The 22104-nt window shown below is 52.9% G+C and overlaps 10 protein-coding genes across 10 annotated transcripts; 7 read left to right on the top strand and 3 right to left on the bottom strand.

The window, feature by feature from the left end:
• Positions 1–30: 30 nt before the first annotated feature.
• On the bottom strand, positions 31–1069 carry P153DRAFT_334809 (uncharacterized protein; the record flags this gene model as incomplete). The annotated part of the gene is made up of 4 exons (XM_033665626.1): positions 31–773; positions 828–891; positions 945–975; positions 1029–1069. 4 exons carry the CDS (start codon positions 1067–1069, stop codon positions 427–429), a joined length of 483 nt encoding a protein of 160 aa, XP_033526563.1. The 3' UTR covers positions 31–426.
• Positions 1070–1269: 200 nt separating this feature from the next.
• P153DRAFT_373969 (40S ribosomal protein S9) lies at positions 1270–2066 on the top strand (the record flags this gene model as incomplete). The annotated part of the gene is made up of 4 exons (XM_033669490.1): positions 1270–1334; positions 1411–1509; positions 1596–1829; positions 1886–2066. 4 exons carry the CDS (start codon positions 1270–1272, stop codon positions 2064–2066), a joined length of 579 nt encoding a protein of 192 aa, XP_033526562.1.
• A 1805-nt stretch (positions 2067–3871) lies between these two features.
• On the top strand, positions 3872–5033 carry P153DRAFT_364599 (uncharacterized protein). Its single transcript, XM_033667639.1, has 4 exons — positions 3872–4132; positions 4308–4345; positions 4400–4546; positions 4605–5033. Exons 1-4 carry the CDS (start codon positions 4130–4132, stop codon positions 4663–4665), a joined length of 249 nt encoding a protein of 82 aa, XP_033526561.1. The 5' UTR covers positions 3872–4129; the 3' UTR covers positions 4666–5033.
• Positions 5034–5254: 221 nt separating this feature from the next.
• P153DRAFT_310872 (aldolase) lies at positions 5255–7071 on the top strand. The gene is made up of 2 exons (XM_033664782.1): positions 5255–5828; positions 5922–7071. Exons 1-2 carry the CDS (start codon positions 5478–5480, stop codon positions 6711–6713), a joined length of 1143 nt encoding a protein of 380 aa, XP_033526560.1. The 5' UTR covers positions 5255–5477; the 3' UTR covers positions 6714–7071.
• Positions 7066–8679, bottom strand: P153DRAFT_364597 (uncharacterized protein). Its single transcript, XM_033667638.1, has 8 exons — positions 8630–8679; positions 8214–8494; positions 8078–8128; positions 7992–8009; positions 7919–7935; positions 7851–7865; positions 7460–7798; positions 7066–7405 (listed from the first exon to the last, which is right to left on the bottom strand). Exons 2-8 carry the CDS (start codon positions 8261–8263, stop codon positions 7293–7295), a joined length of 603 nt encoding a protein of 200 aa, XP_033526559.1. The 5' UTR covers positions 8264–8494; positions 8630–8679; the 3' UTR covers positions 7066–7292.
• An 801-nt stretch (positions 8680–9480) lies between these two features.
• P153DRAFT_383059 (COP9 signalosome-like protein complex subunit 2) lies at positions 9481–11234 on the top strand (the record flags this gene model as incomplete). Its single annotated transcript, XM_033670200.1, has 6 exons — positions 9481–9524; positions 9575–9733; positions 9786–9846; positions 9897–10292; positions 10348–10447; positions 10498–11234. 6 exons carry the CDS (start codon positions 9481–9483, stop codon positions 11232–11234), a joined length of 1497 nt encoding a protein of 498 aa, XP_033526558.1.
• A 1104-nt stretch (positions 11235–12338) lies between these two features.
• P153DRAFT_364594 (uncharacterized protein) lies at positions 12339–12990 on the top strand. The gene has a single exon (XM_033667637.1). It carries the CDS (start codon positions 12373–12375, stop codon positions 12586–12588), a length of 216 nt encoding a protein of 71 aa, XP_033526557.1. The 5' UTR covers positions 12339–12372; the 3' UTR covers positions 12589–12990.
• Positions 12991–13187: 197 nt separating this feature from the next.
• Positions 13188–14913, top strand: P153DRAFT_285739 (cysteine proteinase; the record flags this gene model as incomplete). The annotated part of the gene is made up of 6 exons (XM_033663419.1): positions 13188–13271; positions 13326–13476; positions 13527–13795; positions 13845–14140; positions 14193–14750; positions 14799–14913. 6 exons carry the CDS (start codon positions 13188–13190, stop codon positions 14911–14913), a joined length of 1473 nt encoding a protein of 490 aa, XP_033526556.1.
• A 2751-nt stretch (positions 14914–17664) lies between these two features.
• P153DRAFT_285678 (WD40 repeat-like protein) lies at positions 17665–19396 on the bottom strand (the record flags this gene model as incomplete). Its single annotated transcript, XM_033663414.1, has 2 exons — positions 17665–18999; positions 19058–19396. The coding sequence occupies 2 exons, from the start codon at positions 19394–19396 to the stop codon at positions 17665–17667; spliced, it is 1674 nt and encodes a 557-aa protein (XP_033526555.1).
• Positions 19397–19870: 474 nt separating this feature from the next.
• Positions 19871–22083, top strand: P153DRAFT_421176 (GMC oxidoreductase; the record flags this gene model as incomplete). The annotated part of the gene is made up of 6 exons (XM_033672294.1): positions 19871–20089; positions 20150–20330; positions 20393–20478; positions 20526–21014; positions 21073–21419; positions 21489–22083. 6 exons carry the CDS (start codon positions 19871–19873, stop codon positions 22081–22083), a joined length of 1917 nt encoding a protein of 638 aa, XP_033526554.1.
• Between the last annotated feature and the right edge of the window lie 21 nt (positions 22084–22104).

Raw genomic sequence — 22104 nt, 5'->3', positions numbered from 1 at the left:
TTCAGGCACGAATTCTGAGCTGGCCCATGCATTCAGGATATGTTCGGGAGTTTGAATACTAAATATAGAGTAGAGGCCATATAACCATTCGAATAACATACAACAATATGTTTGTGAAGAAGCGATATGATGGAGACAACTTAAAATTTGCAAGTGGCAGAGGTCTTAGCATAGTCACAAAAAAAGGAAAACCAACGTAAGTGCAGACGAAAGTTGCAAGTGAGACTGGGACTGGAGGATGATATTTCATTGGTGTGAGGGGTAACTCATAGCCATGTTGGCACACCTTCATGTCTGCACCATGATGTCGCCGCTTTCAATGCTAGTGAAAGTGCAGAAGAGAGAATAATTGAGAGATCCGAGAAACCACGCCGTTTGACCATCCGTATCCCATTTGTCGCCCGCAAACAAGCACCTTTTCCACGTCTAGATCGTTGTCTCGTAAGGAACAGGTGTGATGTTCTCCGGCTTGTTGTCCGTCATGCTGATAGTCCTTGCATCCCTGGGCTGAGCCGCGATGCGCTTCATCTGCTGGGGCTCGCCGGTCTCCTTGGCCTTCTGCTGCTTGGCAAGGTTGGACTTGACGCGCTTGAGGAAGTCGTCTCGCGAACGGGAGTGGCGGACGTGCTCGACGCGGACGTTGATGCGCTTCTCCATGTATCGGTTGCCGACCTGCTTCTGGAGGATGACGCCGACAGCGGACTTGGTGACGTTGTAGACGATACCGGTCTTGCCGTGGTAGACCTTGTAGGGCATACCCTTCTGGACAGCACCTGTGGCACTGTGAGTCCCCACCCGCCAACTCGATCAATCGGGGTGTTCCGTACCGTTGGCTACGACATCGACAATGTCGCCGACCTTGTACTGCTTGAGGTAGGTCGAGAGAGGGATCTGTGGCCATGTTCGCATCAATCTCGTCTGCCGCGTGTCGTCGAGCTACTCACCATTCCCTTCTTCTTGAAGTCCCTCGAGAACCTGCCAAACCGTCAGCCATCCGTCGCCGTGCACCGCGCAGCCGCGAAACTCACGCATAGCGCGTACCCGCGCGAAGACCAGCAGCGTGACCCATTGTGAAGACTGGAGGGTGGTGTTGTTAGTGCGGAGATGTTCGTGATGTTCTGCTGATAGAATCCGATTTCTGCGTCGTGGGCGGCGCGACCCTCGCTTAGCGGCGCCAATCACGCAGCCGCTTGGCACCGCGCACAGAACATTATCGCCCATGCATTTCTCTCCTCTCGCGACAGTCTTCCCTCTCCATCGACAACCACAATGGCGCCCCGCTCCTACTCCAAGACGTACAGCGTCCCACGTCGTCCTTTCGAGTCCGCTCGTCTGTGTGTATTCCCCCATGGCCACTGAGCGCGAGCTTGCTCCGCTTACGTCTGGGACAACCGGTTAATGATGGGATAGGGACACCGAGTTGAAGCTCGTTGGCGAGTATGGTCTCCGCAACAAGCGCGAGGTCTGGCGCGTGCAGTTGACTCTGTCCAAGATCCGTCGTGCTGCCCGGTAAGCAGGCCCTCCGCAATTGCGAATTCACTAATTCTCGACTTTGCACTTCCCGGAAATGCACACCATCACTAATGCCCGCCCAGTTCGCTCTTGACCCTTGACGAGAAGGACCCCAAGCGCCTCTTCGAGGGTAACGCCCTTATCCGCCGTCTCGTCCGTGTCGGTGTCCTCGACGAGTCCCGCATGAGGCTCGATTACGTCTTGGCTCTCAAGATTGAGGACTTCTTGGAGCGCCGTCTCCAGACCTGCGTCTACAAGCTCGGTCTCGCCAAGTCGATCCACCACGCTCGTGTGCTCATCCGCCAGCGCCACATTCGGTAAGCATTTGCGACACGTCCAGTTGAAAGACCTGGTGGCTGACAGTACGCGACAGTGTTGGCAAGCAGATCGTCAACGTCCCCTCCTTCATGGTCCGTCTCGACTCCCAGAAGCACATCGACTTCGCCTTGACCTCGCCATTCGGTGGAGGTCGTCCCGGCCGTGTCAGGAGGAAGAAGGCCAAGGCTGCCGAGAAGGGTGGTGACGATGATGCTGGTGAGGAGGACGAGGAGTAAACTATACGCCAAACGGAATGATTCACGGATGATCGGCGTTGGGCAAGGCGGGATGAACCTTTCGGACAGACGTTCTGTCTTCGAATTCAGCATATTCCGCATGGGTCTCGGCTGGTTGATAGTCTACAAATATCCATGTAGTGCTGTCTGCCCAAAAACTATTCAGATGCCATTGTCCGTCTATTCTGCTGTGCCCCGTGCATCCCATGAAGTCAGTACTCACAGGAACTAGCGCTTCACCTTCCCATAAATCTGCTCTTCTTTCATAGTTAAGATTAAATGAGTTCCAGCATCCAGGAGCAAACTTTTCGACTTGAACTTCGATGGCAGAATCCAATGGAGAATTGTTTAATAAAGACCAATCGCGGCTGAGCTCAGTCTGAAGTTTGATTGTAGCATCTACCACGTCTGCTCCTTCTCCCCATCTTACGCCTCAAGCGGTACTGGCTGCACCTTCTTCACTACCTTCGCTGGCTGTCCTATGGCGACGCTAAAGTCTGGTATATCCTTCGTTACCACGCTCATTGCGCCCACCGTGCATCCTCTTCCAATCGTCACCCCTGGGAGTATCACGACATTACCACCAATCCAACAATCATCGCCAATTACGACCGGTCGCCCGTATTCGATGTTGTCTCTCCTTGACTGAACTTCTGCTTCGTGTGTGGCGGCGAAGATGGACACGTTAGGGCCAAACATACACCGGTCGCCAATCGTAATGAGACTGCAGTCAAGGATTGTGAGATTGAAATTGGCGTAGAAGCGTTTGCCGAGGGAGATGTTGCACCCGTAATCGATGTTAAATGGAGGCTCAATAACTATACGGGTTAGTAGGCGTTTGTGTAGAGGTAATAGAGCATATTTCAATGTCTTTTAGGAATTCAATAGGGTGGATTGGAAATCCCGATACGCTAGTGTACGTTGGAAAAGAGGATACGGCACGTACATAGCTCATCGTCGGCTACATGGCCGATAATTTCTTTTAGCATCTTGTAGCGTTCTTTGGCCAGGACATCAAAGCCAGTCGAAGGGTCGGTATCTGCGGGCGGAAACCATGTGTTATATTTGTGAGCGAAGGCTCGGGCCTTGAAACGGGCTTCGTTCAACTTTGGATCATAAGAATTATATCTGGTTTTTCTATCAGTCAATTTTCTACAGTGTTGAGAATGCAGATCTGTACAGCATGCCGGAGATCATTTTCTCGTATTCTTCGGACCATGGTATGTGGTTTAACTGCCTCGCCTTCTCCAGTTCTTGGTCGTTCTTCTCTTTGGATGCCATTATGGATGGGAAATCTTGTTGCAGATGACTTTTTATGTGTACTGAGCTTGTTTATATGTATACTTTCATGTATGGTTTGACGCTTGGTGACGCGAAGTGGGGTTACACGGGAGCGGATTAGGAAATATCTCGCATTTTAGCGTATCGACAGTGTTGGCTTTTCAAACGGCATCAACTTCTTCTCGAATCAAATGAGAGACAACGATCTACAATGGTCCGGAACGACTTCTGGCCACTGAGATACCTTCGTACTTCACGTCGTGAAGCGGCTAAAAATATATGAAGTATGCAGTTACAGTTCTAGTCAGATATTCTTTGACAAGCGTTGCAGGAATAGATACCCTCGATGAGACAAAAAGCGCGCGAACAGGAGACGAAGTTTGCATCGCGACTTCACGGAGTTTGCTCCGCCTAGTGCATCGTCGTCAATGTAAAGGGAGCATGTATGTGCAACATCCTACTTATACGCCACCCCTTCGTGATTTTCATGCAACCGTCAGTGACACAATGGCAGTTACATTGTTGCCTGAACAGGCTTGTAGGTAAGAATCAATGTTGGAGTCAGACAAAAGTGAAGATCGGTGAGGCCATAGACCGAAAACAACGAATTAGCCGACGCACTAAAATGATGCCAAGCCAATCGCCCACACGACAGAATCACCCGTTTGCCTTCGATCCCCTCACTATTCAAGCCGTTCGCGTCCCCGACTCTCGCGCCCAATCCATCGACTTCGACTCGTCAACGACAAACACCAACCTAGGACTCTTCATCAACCGTCAAAATGGTGAGTTTCAGCCCCAGCGAGCCCGCCGAGACGTGTCTGGAGGAACTGTGAGGAGGCACACACGACAAGCAGAGTTCGCCACCGAAATGTTCGATTCGCACTCCGGCGACGCCCAGCTTGCAACAACAATGCCAATTTCAATCTCAATGGGTCTTCTGTGCTGACAAGCCTCCAGGTTCTCGCAGTTGACCTTCTCAACCCCACCCCGGCCGCGTACGCATTGAGCCCTCGCTACGCTTCTTGGACAGTCGACTAACGCACCCCCAGTGAGGCCCGCAAGCACAAGCTCAAGACCCTCGTGCCCGCTCCCCGATCCTTCTTCATGGACGTCAAGTGCCCGGGATGCTTCACCATCACCACCGTCTTCTCGCACGCAAACACAGTTGTCGTCTGCCAGGGCTGCTCGCAGGTCCTGTAAGTCAAGCGCCGCCTGGAAGATATGAATGGAATACACGGCTAACAGGCTGCTCAGGTGCCAGCCAACTGGTGGCAAGGCGCGGTTGACCGAGGGCTGCTCTTTCCGAAGGAAGTAAACGACTCTTCGAGATGATGACGGCGGGGATTTGATGGGTTACGATGACGACTCTTATGGGATAAGGATGTAGATCTCATTTGGTACCGATCGACTCGACCGCCGGATAGAAGAGGGATCTTTCGACTCGAGTCAATGCAAAAGTCAAAATGGGAGTTCCGGATATCTAGCGTTGATCATGGGCAACCTTTCTCGAATCTATTTCCTTTTGTTCGGCATGCTCTTCTACAGCTTTCATGTACATGCATGTGGGAGGGGAGATGGCATCTCAGAGCCCCGGATTAGTCGTCCGAGGGCAAGGACCGGTTGCAATCGAGGACGCCTCCGCATGCAAGCGGTCCTTTGTAAATCGAACAGGTCAATTTCTCACGCTTGCTCCAAATGCTGCTTCGTACTGCCTACCTACACTTGACGTGATTCGACACATGACATGGCAGTACGATCTCGAAGTCATCATTATGTGAAACATGTTCAATGGTATATATGCAAGGCATTTGACGGTCCTATCAAATGCATCGCTCTTCGGAGCACGAACCCACAAGACCGACTGCCTCGATGCTTTCTAGATCATTTGACTGTCCTTACCCAGAGTAGCAGGACCTCAGCCTTGCCCCTCTATGAGTAAACGCGGTCGGCGACCTCCGACAAGAGACATTAACAGTTAAAGTAAACAAACAGCCCGCTTCCTTCATGCACAACATTTACCCTTGCACTACCTTTACAAAGGGGTGATTTGTGATCAAGTCAGCCAATCAACGTCATCCGTCTCTCATGCTCCTGTTCTTCCAAACTACAGAAGCCACTTAAACTGCAATGTCCTCCTCAACATCCCCCAATCCCCACCCCATCCCCCTCACAGAATCTGAGGTCTTCATCCGCGGTTTCCTAGCCGCAAATCCTGCGCTCGACGCCGACCTGGGACCAATAGAAGTCATGACAGACCGGTACACGAACGCTGAGTGGGCGGCGCAGATTGAAGAGACACAGAAAGCAGTGTTGAAAGCGGTGGAAGCGAGGAAAGTCTATCAGGGTCCGCAAATGAGGAATGGGCAGGAAGCGCTGAAGGAGTTGGCTAAGACGATTGATCATACGGTTTTGAAGTTGGATACTACGCAGAGCGCGGTGGATGGGCTGTGCAGTGAGGCGCGGACGGAGGATTTCAAGGTCTGTTTTCCCCCTTTCATCTTTCGAACAGGATGCTTAAGGATGGAAATTTGACATTCACAGTCGAAATGCACGAGCTAATGTACGCGACAGTCTGTATGCGTTCGTCTCAACTGGGTCTCACGCTGCATATCCAACCTCAAGGGCTCCTCTGTCCTTGTAGCCTGTGTTGTCGGCTTTCACGAAGGCACACAGGACACACACTCGAAGCTGCGCGAAGCCCGTGCCGCCGTCCAAGCAGGCGCCCTAGAACTTGACCTCGTGCTCAACCACGCCCTGCTGACAAAACATAACAAACCCGCTGCTCGAACCGTGCCCATCCGCTCCCACGACTCGGCAATCGATAGCATCACCGCCGCAAACACGTACGCGAACTCCAAGGCCTCGGAAGATGAGAATGATGAGCTTCCGGACTACAGCGCAATCTTCCGCGAACTAGCATCCATGCGCTCCCTCTGCCCCAGCCCCGTAGTTTTGAAATTGATTCTCGAGACCTCGCAACTCACCGACGCACAGATCCTCGCCGCTTCTCACCTTGCCGCAGCTGCAAACTTTGACTTTATCAAAACCTCAACGGGGTTTAACGGACACGGGGCAACGCTGCCGCACGTGCAGCTCATGGTTGCTGCCGCCGAGTACTTGCAAGCTCAGAGGGTGGGGAGCAGGAAGATGCAGGTCAAGGCTAGCGGGGGCGTGAGGAGCCTAGAGACGGCGGTGCAGATGTTAGAGGCCGGAGCAACTAGGCTGGGTACGAGTTCGGGGTTGTGGATCATGCAGGAGGCTAGGACGAAGGTGGGCGAAGCAAAAGGAAACGGAGTGGATGCGGTGGATAGGCCTGGAGCAACAAGGCTCTATACCGATGATTCCGTCGGTGGAGGCTACTAGGAAGAAAGGGCATGATGGGATGGTGCTGGATTTGAGGACACCATCTGTTTTATCGGATCGGATGATGGGACGTGGAAGGGGTGATAATAATAATGCCTTCACTTGGTCATGAACACAAGATACATGAAGGTAATGTGATTCCGTCTACTTTTAGAAAATCAAGCCCTCATATCGAATCTCCAACACCACGAGGCAAGTAGATACAGCCAGATCTACGTGAAACTACTCCAATATGAACAAGATTAAAAATGAGCAAGAGCCAGAGTTTACACTAAACATATACAGTAAAAGTGGACCGCGAAACGAAAGGGGGGCCGCTCAGAAGGTCTATCAGGATGTATGCCCCATAATCAAAAAAACCATCCGATAAAATCCAAAGGAATCAGGGTATGAGTTGTTCCAGGCGACTGCGTGGAGCGTCAGAGATTAATGCTAGAAAGAAATTGAATCAGCCGCAGGCAGATGTAAGAAAGGGTATGAACATGGTGGCGAAAAGGTAGGTATCGGGCTGTTTTGTATGTGGTGGCTGTGAATGGGGGAAATGCGGGCGAATAAGAGGGTGACAGGGGAACGGGGCAATCATAGGATTGTACAACCGCCACTCTTGTCCTTGCTCGTTTTGACTTGCAGGGCGACGCGGGCGGCTTCAGTAAAGGCCTCGTTGACGCCGCGGTTTTTCATGGCGGAGCATTCTGTTATTCTAGTCAGCCGACATGTCAAGGCCCATGCGCGATGTCGTGTCATACCGAGGTACCGCAACGCCTTGATCTTCTCTGCGACCCGGAGACCCTCCTCATAGTTGATGCACGGCTTCTCGGGCTCTCCTTCCTCGGCATCCTCGTCTTCTCGTTTTCGCAAATCACACTTCAACGCGACGAGTACGAGCTTGACGCCCGGACAGTTCTCCGTGATCTCTCCAACCCATTTCGTTTCGACGTTCTCGAGAGAATCGGGCGAGTCGACGGAAAAGCAGAGCATGATGGCGTGGGTGTCGTCGTAGCTAAGGGACCGTAACCTGTCGAATTCCTCCTGACCGGCGGTGTCCCACAGGCTAAGCTCTACGTGCGTGTTGTCGATGTAGATGTCTGGAAATGGGTGTTAATGGAGGGTACTGGCGACGGACGCATCGCAACGAACCGTGAACATAGTTTTCTGTGCAATGAATTAGTGCAGTCCAGTCAATCGTAATCGCGTAGGATACTGACCGAATACAGTAGGCTCGCTGGAGGGGGCTAGAGTCAGCCTTGAGCGCAGAAGTTGTAGGCGCATGTCACTTACTATACCGTGGGGAAGTATCTGTTGGTCTGTCAGCTTTACCTTTTCTTCCCATTGGCAGTCACAAGCCTGTGACGGTGTAAACATACCCTCTTGTGAAGACGTTAAGCAGAGATGTCTTTCCACATGCGCCATCGCCACTGTTGTGAACCTGTTAGCCCACACCCGTCGCGTGTTCCCCTGTCCACGCCAGGCGACAGTTCCTCCATGCAAGGCGAGACATACAGAAGTACCAGCTTGCGCTGCACAGACTTCGTTCCACCGCACATAGGCATCGCGAAGGTTAGCGAGGAGACTTGGTGAGGGAATCGGTGTTGTCGGTGTCAGGAGAGCGAGTGCAGGCGCGTTGACGATGCAGGAGCGTTGTCGCTGGCAAGCGGAGCAAAGGCGATGGCGGGGAGTGCGGATGGCGGAGGGCAGAAGGCGATAGCAATGTTCCAGAGCCGGGCTGGTCAGAGAGGTAGCGAAGCGACGGAGTCGGGTTGAAGTCGAGGCCAGCGCTAGGGCTATTTAGGCAGTCAACACGACTAGGTAACTCCACCGTCTTCTGCACGAAATGCATCTCGACATGTCGACGCCCACAGGGTGCAGCATGCTTGCCAACGGGGACCGACACCAAAGTAGCGGTGATGTGTACTTACAGGTGCTGAGGTAACGTGGGCAATGGTAGGTCTATGTTGCTTCTGCTGAGATTGTGAGCGAGATATGTTTCATGACGGCGTCAAGACCAACGACCGACTGCTAGCGGACCGGCTGGTGTTCGCGCGGGGAAAGCTTATTGGGAAAAGTATGACTTGCTGGCAATCGACGGGGATTCCACGTGTCAGCCTCAATGCCTACCAAGATACCTGCTTCCATGCCTTCTGAAGAGGCTCCTGTGAATGGCTGTCGACGACCTTGAAATTTGGCCGTTTAAGACTCAAAGGCCGATCCTATCATGGAATCTGCAAAGCGCATCAAGTTCGCGCCATCATATCAACATTCGTCGCCGTCCCAGCAGTCACAATGCCACTCAGAAACATTCGCAATACTGTTCCAATCTCTTGGTTTACCAGAACAGTCGCGCTCAATGCGGTGTGGAAACTCGAATATAGAGTGAGTTTTGGCGTGTCTGTGATTCGAGGTGGTGATGGGCACGAGTGTGTGAATGGCAACAGCAACGGCACCATCCTGGCTGCTCCATCTGCGCACGTCTCTAGCAATGATGCCAAAAGAGTAGAAATATAGACAAGTAGGCGCACTTATTGAGGTGAATCTCTGGATGCGGGATGCCCCACCAAAGTTGTTGTTAGCGGCCCACCTCCGCGGGGCGTACCTATCGCAGCAGGCACCACCGCCTCCAGCAAACAAACATTCCAACGCTCTTAATTGCTTTTGCGCAACCAACACACGCGCGTCAGGATATACTGCTACTTGGCCTGCAGCTTCAGATCCACCTTTCTCGTCACCAAACCTACCGCACGCTCCCGGATTTGCCATCCCCGCCGCAGCCATGTCTGACGACGACGACTTCATGCAGGACTCTGGGGAGGAGGAGTGAGCTTCCGTTGTAACCACAGCGCCTTGACCTTTCTGACCATCAATAGATACGATTTCGAGTACGAAGACGACGACGAGGAGCAGAGTGGCGATGTCGACATTGAGAACAAGTACTACAATGCGAAGCAGTTGAAAGCCGAGGATCCAGAGACAGCTATAGATGAATTCCTCGAAGTCCCGGCGCTCGAAGAGGAAAAGTCGGATTGGTACGATACTGTTTAGAGACATACAGATGGCAGGGCACTGATGGACGTGTAGGGGCTTTAAGGGACTGAAGCAGGCAATCAAGCTGGAGTTCAAGCTTGGACGACACGACAAGGTCAGTATCGTGGTTGGAACTACCATGGAAGAGAACTGACACCAGTCCAGGCAGTGGAGCATTATAAGGAGCTTCTCACATATGTCAAGTCGGCCGTGACGCGCAACTACTCCGAGAAGTCCATCAACAACATGCTCGACTTCATAGAAAAGGCTGCGGACGATGCCGACGCGTATCGCTGCATGGAGAAGTTCTATGCTCTAACGCTTGACATCTTCCAGAGCACCAACAACGAGCGATTGTGGCTGAAGACAAACATCAAGCTCGCGAGGCTGTGGTTGGACAGGAAAGATTACCGCCAGCTGACAGAGAAACTTCGAGAGTTGCACAAGACTTGCCAGAAGGAAGACGGAACAGACGACCCGAGTAAAGGAACCTACTCATTGGAGGTATACTCACTGGAGATTCTCATGTACGCTGAAACTAGGAACAACAAGCGTCTGAAGGTCAGCTCCTCGCCCCGTTCCATTTCACCTACATACGCATCTGACTGTTCATTAGGCACTATACCAGCGAGCTCTCAAGGTCAAGTCGGCAGTCCCACATCCTAAGATCATGGGTATCATCCGGGAATGTGGTGGCAAGATGCACATGAGCGAAGGTAAGCGCTAGACCATCCCAAGATACAGATATGTTACTGACGTGACGCAGAGAACTGGAAGGGTGCGCAGAGCGACTTCTTCGAGAGTTTCAAGAATTACGACGAGGCTGGCTCCCTGCAGCGGATCCAGGTGCTGAAGTATCTGGTCTTGTCGACCATGTTGTCGGGTTCAGACATTAATCCGTTCGACTCACAAGAGACCAAGCCCTATCAGAATGATCCCCGCATCTCAACCATGACAGATCTTGTCATTGCTTATCAGCGCGAGGACATTCATGAGTACGAGAAGATCTTGCAGAACAACCAGGACCTACTCCAGGACCCGTTCATTGCAGAAAATATTGACGAGGTCACGCGCAATGTGCGCACCAAGGCAGTTGTCAAGCTTGTCGCGCCCTACACCCGCTTCACATTGGCCTTCATTTCAAAGCAGCTGAAAATCTCCCTCCCCGAAGTCCAGGAAATTCTGGGCTTCCTCATCGTCGATAAAAGACTGCACGGTAAGATCAACCAGCAAAACGGGACGGTAGAGATCGAAAGTCGTTCCGATATGGATCGGGTGCAGGCGATGAAAGAGTGGAGTGCAGCCATTGGATCACTCTGGCAGACGGTCTTAAATGACGGAGACGGCTTCAAGTCGGACGAGAGCGGTTCACAATATACTCCTGGTGGTGCTGGTGGACAGTCTTTAGCCTGGAATTCGAGCGGTCTGGGAACCAAATCTGGACGACCGAAAGGCAAGGGCCCTGCTACGGGACGCCTGCCGGGAGTATCAAGCAAAGGATGACTTGCAGCATCGGTCTGCGAGCGTTCCACAAGGCGACCAATGACTGGGTATTCGGAGGGGGACCACAAGATATCAGCAGTCACACACTACCGTCACAAAGGCTTTTTCTTCACCTGAAAGATTGAAACATGCGGCCAGGTTCCTCAAAAGGAGAGGCAGGATTCGTCTGTCATGTAGTACAAGGCAAGAGTTTCCTTCCACAGAGCGGTGCCAGCGTCGGTTGAGGGGGTGGACTTGTTCGGGCACGCGCTCTTGGCACAGATGGTCAGCCGTGAGCTTCTGTATGTAACATGGTCCTCGTTTTCTCGTTGCAACCAGCCAACTTGCCAAGAGAACCGATTGCACGGTCATCGCAGCCGCCTGCAGCTATTGCTCCGCCCTCTTCGTGATGCGAGCAGGCTTTGAATGCAGCGACGCAGTGACTTGATGAACCCCCCTCGAACCTCGCCAAATCACTTCGACCACCCCACTGGGGTGCGGTTCGGGGAAGCGGCAAGACTAGGTCTGATGTCTCAAGCGAGAGATAATCTACTAATTGAGAGCACCGAAAGGATGATAGGCCGACGCAATGCTCCATGGGTACAACCCTTGCTCGCTTGCAGCGTGGGGACTCGGTACCTCGCCAGGTTATCGCAGTCGGTGGGTAGTTCTTTTTCTGCGTCATCGGCGCCACTGAGATGCGAACGAATCATGCGATGCAGGAGGCTACTGTGACAGGAGCGTTCAAACAATGTGGCGAGGTGGGTAGTCTAGGTTTGGTGTGAGCAAGCGAGAGGTCACTTTTTCGGCGCATGGGTTCAACATTCCCATGATGCTTTCCAGGGTTGTTGGGTGGGACTTGACGACGTGACACGGCGCATGCACCAGCAGCCTCACGTTCAGCGATTGTTCCGGCAAGCAACGTTTGTTATGGGTCAGGATGCTGCGTCCCAGTACTGTCATGCGGCAAGGCCGTCGAGTTTGCGGATCTTAATGCAATCTGATATGGGAGGAGAGCCAGTAGCTAGTTCAATTTCCCAGAACTGAGGTCAGGAGCATTACTAGTCGCGCATCAAGGCGATAGCACACACCAAGGCAGGCCCGGGTTCCGCTGTTGGCGGCCTTGCGTGATGTCGCTAATGCCTCGTTCATAGCAGCCATGGCTGCTTTTTTTTTGTTCGAGGGCCCCCAGGCGCCGCTGGTGTCCACTCCTGTGAACAGGAATGTCCTCCCTCTTGTACGCCGTCACGCTTGTCTTCTCCTCCCTCCGGTTTCACCTGGAGCAGCCCCATCGCTCGATGTGCATGAGGCGCCATTAGCACCGTCGAGATTGATACTGTGGCTCTCCCCATCTCCAGGTTCCTGGTGCAACTGACACTCGCCGTTTCAATCCGCCAGAGCGAATGTGTTGCATAGTACTTTTGTGCCTGACAGTAGAGTGACTCCCACTGGCACGCCGCGAAGATCGCTCCTGTTTCTCTCTCATATATTGGCATACCCCTGGAAGCCGGTGGGTAACACAGAACGACACAGCTTCCAGCCCACCGCCGCGGATATCTGCACCTACTAAAGACGCTGCTGCCCTCGCTGAAGCAGCTCGTGGACGACTTGCTGCCGCCGAGTCTGCTGTGGAATCGACCATCCAATTGAAAAGCCCCTGCTGCTAGTCACGCCGCCGACTGTCACTCAGAAACACAGTTCTACGCACATTGGGCGGGGAAGGAGAACATCGTCCAAACACACCGCTGAGTAGCCTCGAAGAGCACGATGAGCAGACCGTCGATGTTGACGAGCAACTTTTACCCGCACGGCCACGGCCAGCATGGAGTTCATGCACCGAGCCACTACGATGGCTTGGTCCACTTGGGATTGGCGTTTGCCCGGCCGCCGCTGCCAATGCGCGCCCCGGTCCTCGCTCCCGCGGGCTTTGACTACCAACACCAGTATCAGCACGGCCGCACATCAACCTTCAGCATGGCAGACCCCGCGTACACACCGACTGACGAGGAGCTGGCCCACTTGCAGAAGCTGTCGAGCGAATATGAGCCAGAGGCAACGGTGAGTGTGCGCGCCGGCTCATTACGGCCATAACTCCCTTGCTGACCACGACAGGGCCCGCTTGTTGGTGAGCGCCAGAGCAGCGCAGCCATCACCACTCAGTACGCCACTGCAGACCCCGTCTACAGAATCAAGACGGCTGCGCTGCCCGCCAAATACGCCTACTTCCGCACCTGTCGCGGCGACGGCCATTGTGGCTGGCGAGGTCTGTCGCGTCGCTCCTTCCGCGTGTTCGCTTGTACTGACTCTGCCAAGCCATTGCCTTCACCTACTTCGAGGCGCTGCTGCGAGTAGGCGATGCAAACAAGCTCGAGGATGAGGAAGCACGCCTCAACTCCATGGGCAACTTGCTCGACCACATCGGCTACCCGCGCGACATCTGGATGGACTTTGCCGAGGAGGCCTTCGAACTGCTGCGTACTCTGGCTAACTCGCTGCATGCCATGGACGGAGCCGCCCCCGACATTCTGCTGCGTTCGTTCAACGACCTGGGCGTTTCCATGGCCATCATCACGTACTTCAAGGTAGGCCGTGTGCAACTTTCTTGTTCAAGATCCATGTTGACTCGTGCAGCTTCTCGCCAGCGCCTGGGTGCAGTCGCATGCGGATGACTTCGGCCACTTTGTCCCCATGGGCGATGTCAAAGCCTACTGCGCCAACAACATCGAGCCTGCACAGTGTGAAGCCGACAACATTGGCGTCGCTGCGCTGGCCGACGCGCTTGTCAAGCCGGCTGGGTTTGGTCTCGAGGTTTGGTACTTGGATCGCTCCCCAGGTGAAGAGATCAACCGAAGCTATTTTGCAGAGCCAACAGACCATAACAACATGACTATCCCTGGCGCTCCTATGCTGAGGCTTCTTTACAGACCGTAAGCTTTTCTGCAAACCTGTGTTTTCGACATCCATTGACTCGATGCTTAGTGGCCACTACGACATCCTCTACAAGGCTGAAGATGTCCCCCAGCCAATTCAACATCAACCCATTCATCCTCAGTCAACCCTCCAGGTCAACCTAGCTAACTACAGCGACGACTTCGTGCCGGCAGCATCGAACGTAGCCGACGTCATGACCATGATCCCGGGTATGTTTCCCACAGGTCTCGGTCAGCGATGGCCTTCACTTTCGTGCGACTTCAATCCAAGTCCGGTAGTCCAGCCTCAGATCACGGCTTGTCAGCCGTATCCATCGGCGCCGGCGTCTGCGACTCGTACCAACAACCCCCACTTCGACTTCGTCTCGCCGATCCACAGCAGTCCTGCAGATCAATACAATCCACCGGGCCATCACAACATCCAGCTCGAGCAACCACCAATGACGCTTCCCATCCATCCACCGCCCCCTGCTACAATGAGTGCTGAACGAACAGCCCCATTGGCGGTCGAAAGAGGTGGCCCTTTTCGACCATCCATGTATGAGTTGGAACCAGGATTTGGCTTTTTGGGTTACGCACAGCCCTTCCAGACATCGATATTTCGCAAGTAAGCATTAATGTCAATTTGCGTGGGTCCAGTCCTAACTTTTTCAAGCTCTCATTTCAACACAGCGCACTTTATGAATCCAGAATTCCAGCCCGAAGAGTGGTGTCCAGACGGCGAATACACGACTAGCAACAGAGGACGTCACAAATCCCACTCCTCATAGTTGCCCCTTGCTATAAGCTTTGGAATTATCCTCTCGTTGCTGGAGGCTTATTTTGACATTTTAGCGACTACTAGCGCCGGCGTTTATCAAGTTCCTGCTACATGTACCATCATCTTTCTACGGCCTGCACATTCATGACGACAAATGACGACGATACCATTGTTAAACTCTTTCGGAACATCGCTCAATTACTCTTACATTTGCAAAAAGCGATGGTACTTTTAGGTACCCGCCTACTCAATTTCCAGGCGGCATTGGTTCAATCACACTTCCATATAATATTCATTCATCCTTGCTCAAGAGCAGGATACATTGCGTTTTCTTTCCACTCCCCAGACTGCAAGAAGCTAAAGTCGCGAGCATGTATGACCGTAACGAATACCGAAGACTATCAACCTCAGGGTGCCGACCTTAGCGTTGAGTATCTTTATTGTCACTTTTGTTCCCGAAACACCATCTTCAGCTCGGGCCCTCAACCTCTTTAATTACGTTTTCCTTCCCCATTCAAACACTATTTGGTATGCGCGGCTTTTCCCAGCTCTTCTACGCTCCAGCCAGCCAGACAATATCTGCTTCCTTTGACTTGGATCTGGATCTCCATCATGTGCCCTGAACAGACGCACGTAGCAACTCATTACAAGGATTGTAATTTCCGAAGCTAAATCACGGAGATGGACGCAACCCCCGGACCATGTTATCCATGAGTTTCGGAAGAAGGCGAATCACGAACGAAGGAAGGTTGGTATCTTTGGGTAGTGCGGTTGCAAGGGCATATGCTGCTAGATCGTCATTGGCAATATACTACATGGAAACCCAGCCTTGCAATAGAAGAAGCAAACAGAAGATAGCGAGTAAGCCGCCGATAGAACAATACAAAATGAGGTACCCCACATACACTGAAACGGTGACGAATATCCTGGCATAAGATGTGATAAGATGTGGTGTGATAGCGTGGTGCCTGCAGCTTGGAGTCGGCAACAGGCAGTCCAATGACGCAGCCGCAAATGCGCAAAAATGGCTTCATCAACTGCCGCCATGGCATTCGTTTAAAAAAAATCGGCATTGTGCTTGCGAACCTTGTGACCGAACCTGCATCTGCATTGCTCCACAAGACAGGGCTCGCACCTCGCCGAGATCAGATCAGATCGCAGCCCCTGTCCCTGTCCCTGTTTCTGCGCTGCCCTGTCCTGTTCTGCCCCAGCCGTGCCGTGCCGTGTAGTGTAGTGTAAGTACAGAACGGAGAAAAGGCCCGATGGAGAACGACTGTCAGAAAGGATTCAGTTTCCCAGGCCGCGATTTCGATACACTTGGGTACAGGGCATCCGAATCAGGATCAGGATCATAACCATTGTTTTCTTTTTTATCTATTCTTATTTTTCTAATTCACTAATTTTTCTGATATCTATTTCTATACCGTTCTAGCACCACTTTGCGGACAGGCCCCCGAGTTTGGGCCGAGTTTGGGGGTTGGGTTGAAGTTGGGCTTGGAGAGAGCTGGCAGGGACTGGGATGGATGCTGGAGGAACTGTGCGGGCGGACGGACGGACGGACGGGCGGGACGACACGCATTGAATCGACAGAGCAGGTCAGAGCAGGAGCAGGAGGAGGTGGAGAAACAGGAAGTCAAGGAAGGGATAAGAAGGGTGGAGACGGGCGCTTATAGTAAAGTGGTGTGTTAAAGTGGAGTTTTTTATATTATTCCCTGCGAGTGTGTTTTGCATGTTGGTTGTCTATCATTCACCCAACTCGCACGTGTGGACCATGGAGAAGGAGGGCCGCTACGGGGGTCTTTTTTTGGGTAGGATTGTGCAGGATTGGCAGGATTGTGAATCGCGTCGTGCGTAAAAGTCAATATTGTGCGTGAATCGGGAGCGTGACTATGTGTGTATATGTGTGTGGGTACCCAGACCAAAACCTTATTCGCTCGCCGGCTTTTGTTTGTGCGCTGTACGAAGGAATACATGGATGGTCGGTCGCAGTATCGATAGTTCTGGCGCAATTGTGTGAATGATTGATTGTTTGGCATGGTTCTAGGTATGTTGCGCCTTTGTGGAGAACAATATAGTAGAGCAAAGTACAAACCCCGGCTCTTCTCACACCGTTTTGCAAAGTCCATGTCCTGCCTCACAATATCCCACACATGCAATGACGATCCGCGACACAGTAGTACCAATCTGCTCTCCATTCACAAAGCACTGACTAGTATTACACAAGTTCCATATCCACCGCACAAGCCGCAGCGGTTACGCAACAGCACGGTTCTCAAGCTGCGTGATCTCAAACCGCCTGTCTTGAGCCGTGTGCAGCTGATGCTGATGCGAACGTGACATTGGCCACAGCGTCTTTGTGGAATTCGTCGACAGTCGTACGGAGAGGAGAGGCTACCCCGCTTTGTGAACGGCGGTGCGGAGGGCTGCAACTTGTCTGTTGTTGAGCTGCTTACAAGTGTAGCAATAAAATCTAAGTACACGGGTTTACGAATAACATTCTTGGAAACCCAGTATTGACGATGGTCGGCCAAAGAAGGCCAAAGGGAAGACTTGTGCAATATGGACCAAGTCTCAGATACTGGAAATGTTGATATCCAAGACTTGGCACTGCTCGGTTCGATGCATAGGTGCTACGATCTCGCGGCTTCGATGTTCCGAGTGTTCCCACTTTCGGGTGAGCAACAGTTTCATCCCCAACGGCTTCACTTCTTTTCTGCTTTGTGGGGACGTGACTGCCGTCATCTTCTTCTGTATTGGTTGCTCAACGCGTGGCTGCATCAACGTGATCCGAGTCTGACTCGGAAGCGGAGGCTTCATCATCATCATCATCCATCTCCACATCTTCGTCTGCACGATCGGACGTTTCGCCGTTGGTGGAACCTACTTTCTTTTTCGCATGTGTTTTGACACGCTCCGCTCTTCGCTTCTCTCGGCCAACAAAATACTCCTTCTCTTCGCGTAGTTCGGCAAGTTGGGAGAAAGTGACTTTTTGGATGCGTTGGAGACTCGCAATCTGCTTCTTCAGCTCTTTCAGTTCTTCTTGTTGAGCATTATTTGTTGAACCGGACGGAGTACCGTTGTCGTCTTGATGCGGTGCTGCGAAGTCGGCTACTGGAGCAACACTGCCTTTTGACGGGGCACCCCAGGATTCCAGCTCGGCAAGACTTTCCTCGAGCATGCTGGTGGGAAAACTGGGGTGTGTGAGGGCGTCATTGAATGCACAGTTTTTCGGCGATGGCCCTTCGGTAGCAGACAGGTGAGGGTTGCATAATCGCCCTGTAAACTGCATGTTCAAGGTATAGTTTGGCGGGACGAGGCCGCTTCCGCTGCTAATCAACCCTGCGTCTTGTTTCGGCTTGACAACCGCCTGGATCTTGAAGCTCGATTCGGACGAGTTGGCAAAACCTGTCGGTCGAAGAAATCGCAGGTTCGACACGGGACCCGGGAGGTTTGTCAGGGTGGAGAGATAATTGCCCTTGGCTACGTCCCAGGTGGCGATCTTGCCGCTCGTATGGCCTGATATGAGAGTGGTACCGTCCCAGCTCAAGCTTATAGTGAGGGCTGCCCCAAGCTTCTGCGAATCGGCGCTGAACCTGGTCTTGGGCAAGAGCTGCACGGGACGGTGGGATGACGAAGCGTCACGCAGCACATCGGTGGGCGAAGCTTTCTGAACCTCGTCGTAGAAGTCTACCGTCTGTAGGCTGCCATCCCCATATGCTACGTAGAAGGCGCGGTCGGCAGGATCCAGGGCAACGGCGGTAGGGGCTTCGGGCAGGAGGTAGGTGCGCAGAGCCTGGCCGTTGTGGTAGTCCCACACGATAGCCGACTTGTCGCCCGAGATGGACACAGCGATGTTGGCGCTGCTCGCGCTGTGGCCGCACACAATCGACGAGATGGGGCCGCGGTGGGTCGAGAGGGTGTGAATGGGCGAGCGTGACGTGTCGGGCGAGAAGGAGAGGATGGCGGGCAGGGCCCAGACGTGGATCATGGCATCTGACGAGCCGGAGAGGAAGAAGTTGGACGAAGCGTCGACGACGATGGACGTGACGGGCTGGAGATGCGACGTCGACGTCGACACGAGCCGCCCCGAGCAGATCTGGCAGACATGTTAGGCACATAGACACACACACCATGGCATCGTGGACTGGACTGACCTCCCAGGCCAGGACGCGCCCGCTCTCGGTGCCCAGCAGCAGCACCGTGTCCTGGGCCGCGAGCGCAATGCTGTGGATGCGCTCTGGGAATGGCACCAGCGCCTCCTGGTTGCCCTTCTCGCGGCTGTACACGTGCACAATGGCCTTGTCTGCCTGCGCTGCGAAGACATGCGAGCTGCTCACGGCAATGCCGTTGGGGGCAGTCGCGCTCTTCTTGAAGACATGGCGCTGCGCTGCCAATGGCTGGAACTCGTGCACGAAGATGCCTGCATCCTTGGTCACGCCCGTGTTTGCCTTTGTCGACGCTGCTATGCCAGCGACAAAGTATTCGGTGAGCATGGCGGATGGTGTGGCTGTGGGTTTTCTGCTCGAAGCTCCAAACTTTTTTCTGAACCTGGTCTTGCGAGCTTATCGATAAGTCGCGCCTTCCTTCCACTCCACTTTCCCCACTCAACCTCTTCTCTCCATGTCTACGCCGACACTCTTCAACTGCCTTCCCATGTCTGGGCACGTGAGACTGGCGAGCAGAGAAGATGGCCGAGGGCCTATAACAAGCACACGATAACAAGTCTATCGCGACGCAAGTTACTCTACGATTGGTTCTGCTTCGTGGACTAGGCGCTTAGGCGTTCTATCTGATTAACCCCTCGGTATAGCCATGTCCAGGCGTAAACCAGCCTGGTGATGAATGCGGGGGTTAGGCCCAACTGAACATGTATAAGTGAGGGGGCAATCCTTAATAATTCTTTGGATTCACTCGAGAGCCGAACACAGCCCTTTTCATTGACTAGAATTCTTCTTCATCCTGTTATTATGTCTGCTGAAGACTTCGTCAGCAAGTCCTACGACTACATCGTCTGCGGTGGCGGTACAGCTGGTCTGGTCATCGCCGCTCACCTAACCGAAGACCCCAACATCAGTGTAGGAGTTTTGGAAGCTGGAGGAAATGCCCTGAACGACATTTTGGTCCAGGCTCCCAATTTATTTACTCAGCTCTGGGGCAAACCTGAGTACGATTGGGACTTTCAAACTGTTCCCTAGGTATGCGGCTCACCTAGTATTTGAACCGAGTTCATCTCATACTCTTTTCAGGAGGGCACTGCGGGTAGGACTCACAGCTGGGTTCGTGGCAAAGTCCTTGGTGGAAGCTCAGCAGTCAACTTCAATATGTTTTCCATGGCATCTCGTCAGGACCTGGATAACTGGGTGGAATTGGGAAACAAGGGCTGGGGCTTTGATGATATGATTCCCTACTACCGCAAGTTTGAGACCTGTAAGCAAGACTCCGATACAAATACTATCTGAGATATTCACTAATCGTACCTATGTCTCTAGATAACCCATCTTCAGAGACCTTTGCCGAGAAGATCAACAACAAGTACATTGATGCATCGGCACGTGGCACGTCTGGCCCAATTCAAGTCAGTCATGTTACATCCAGGTTGGACTCATTTTGACAATTTTCCAGATCTGTTTCCCCGACGTAGATCTCCAGTGGGTGCAGGATGTATGGCCCAAGACCATACTCAACGCAGGCTATGCACCTAATAAAGACCCCCGCACTGGCTCTGCAATCGGTGGCTTCAATCAGCTGGTCACCGTTGACCCCAAAAACAACAGGAGAAGTTACTCTGCTAGTGAGTACTACGAGCCGAATGCCAAACGGCCAAATCTGTCCGTCTTGACGCATGCCTTGGTCTCAAAGATCGAGTTGGAAAAGACAGGCGGCGACGCGAGAGCAACCGGCGTCCAGTTCATTGTTGATGGTACTCATCATACTGTCAAGGTCAACAAGCAGGTCATTGTTTGTAGAGGAACAATTAACTCTCCTCAAATTCTCGAACTCTCTGGTATCGGTTCGACTACAGTGCTGAAGAAGGCCGGTATGAATATCATCGTTGAAAATCCCGGCGTTGGCGAGAACTTGAGTGATCACACAGCAACGGGTGTTGTTCTGGTATGTTCTGACACAGCCTCACACTCCTTCTTGTCAGAGGCTCATTAACGTTGTCTAGGGCGCGAAAGACGAGTACCCCACAGCCGAAGCTCTGGTGAAGTATCCACAAATCACCCAACAGGCTATGGAAGCCTACATCGCTAAACAAACCGGACCCTTTGCTGCCCCACCCACAGCCACAGCCTTTGCTTCTCTCGAGAAGATAGACGCCAATCTCGACAATGCCAAGGAACATATCCAATCCCTCGTCGCAGACTTTGCCAAAAAGAACCCCGATGCAGACCCAGCAGGTCGCGATAGTTTGCTCGCCCGCCAACTGCTTGATCCAAAGGAAGCAGTCTGTCAGGTCGTCGCACTGACCTCCGGTGCAAACGTCAAGAATACACACATCACCAGCAAAATATTGTGCGCCCCCCCCCCCTTCCCCCTTCTCACATGACGTTAGCAACCCAGAAACTAACACGCACACACCAGCCCCAGCGAAGAAGACGGCATGTGGGTCACAATCGCGGCCTGCAGCACGCGCTCGCTCTCGCGCGGGAATATCCACATAACGTCTTCAGACCCGACCGTCCACCCCGCCATCGACCCAGCCTACTTCAAGCACCCGCTAGATCTCGACATGATGGCGCGCTCTGTGCTCCACGTCCTGACCTTCGCCGAACTCGAGCCGCTGAAATCCGTGCTCCGCCGCGACAAGGCCGGCAAGCCAGTCACGAGCAAAGAATCCAGTCTGCCCTCCACCCTCGAAGAAGCAAAGGCCTTTGTACCAACGTCTACCCTCACAGAGTACCATCCTATTGGGACTTGTGCCATGTTGCCGCGTGACAAGGGTGGGGTTGTGGATGATAGGTTGAGGGTTTATGGTACGGCGAATGTGAGGGTTGCGGATGCGAGTATCTTTCCCTTGCATGTGCAGGGGAATATTGTAAGTTTGGTGTATGCGGTAGCGGAAAAGGCGGCGGATTTGGTGAAGGCGGGGGCGAGGGAGGCAAATGGCATTAAAAAGATACAAACCCATCATATTAATGTCAACTATACCATACTACACCAGATGCTATGTAAATGAACAAACTCACTCATCAGACAA

Source organism: Dothidotthia symphoricarpi (genome assembly GCF_010015815.1).
Source record: "Dothidotthia symphoricarpi CBS 119687 unplaced genomic scaffold P153scaffold_5, whole genome shotgun sequence".
NCBI lineage: Eukaryota > Fungi > Ascomycota > Dothideomycetes > Pleosporales > Dothidotthiaceae > Dothidotthia > Dothidotthia symphoricarpi.
This window is presented reverse-complemented; position numbering and strand designations above follow the sequence as displayed.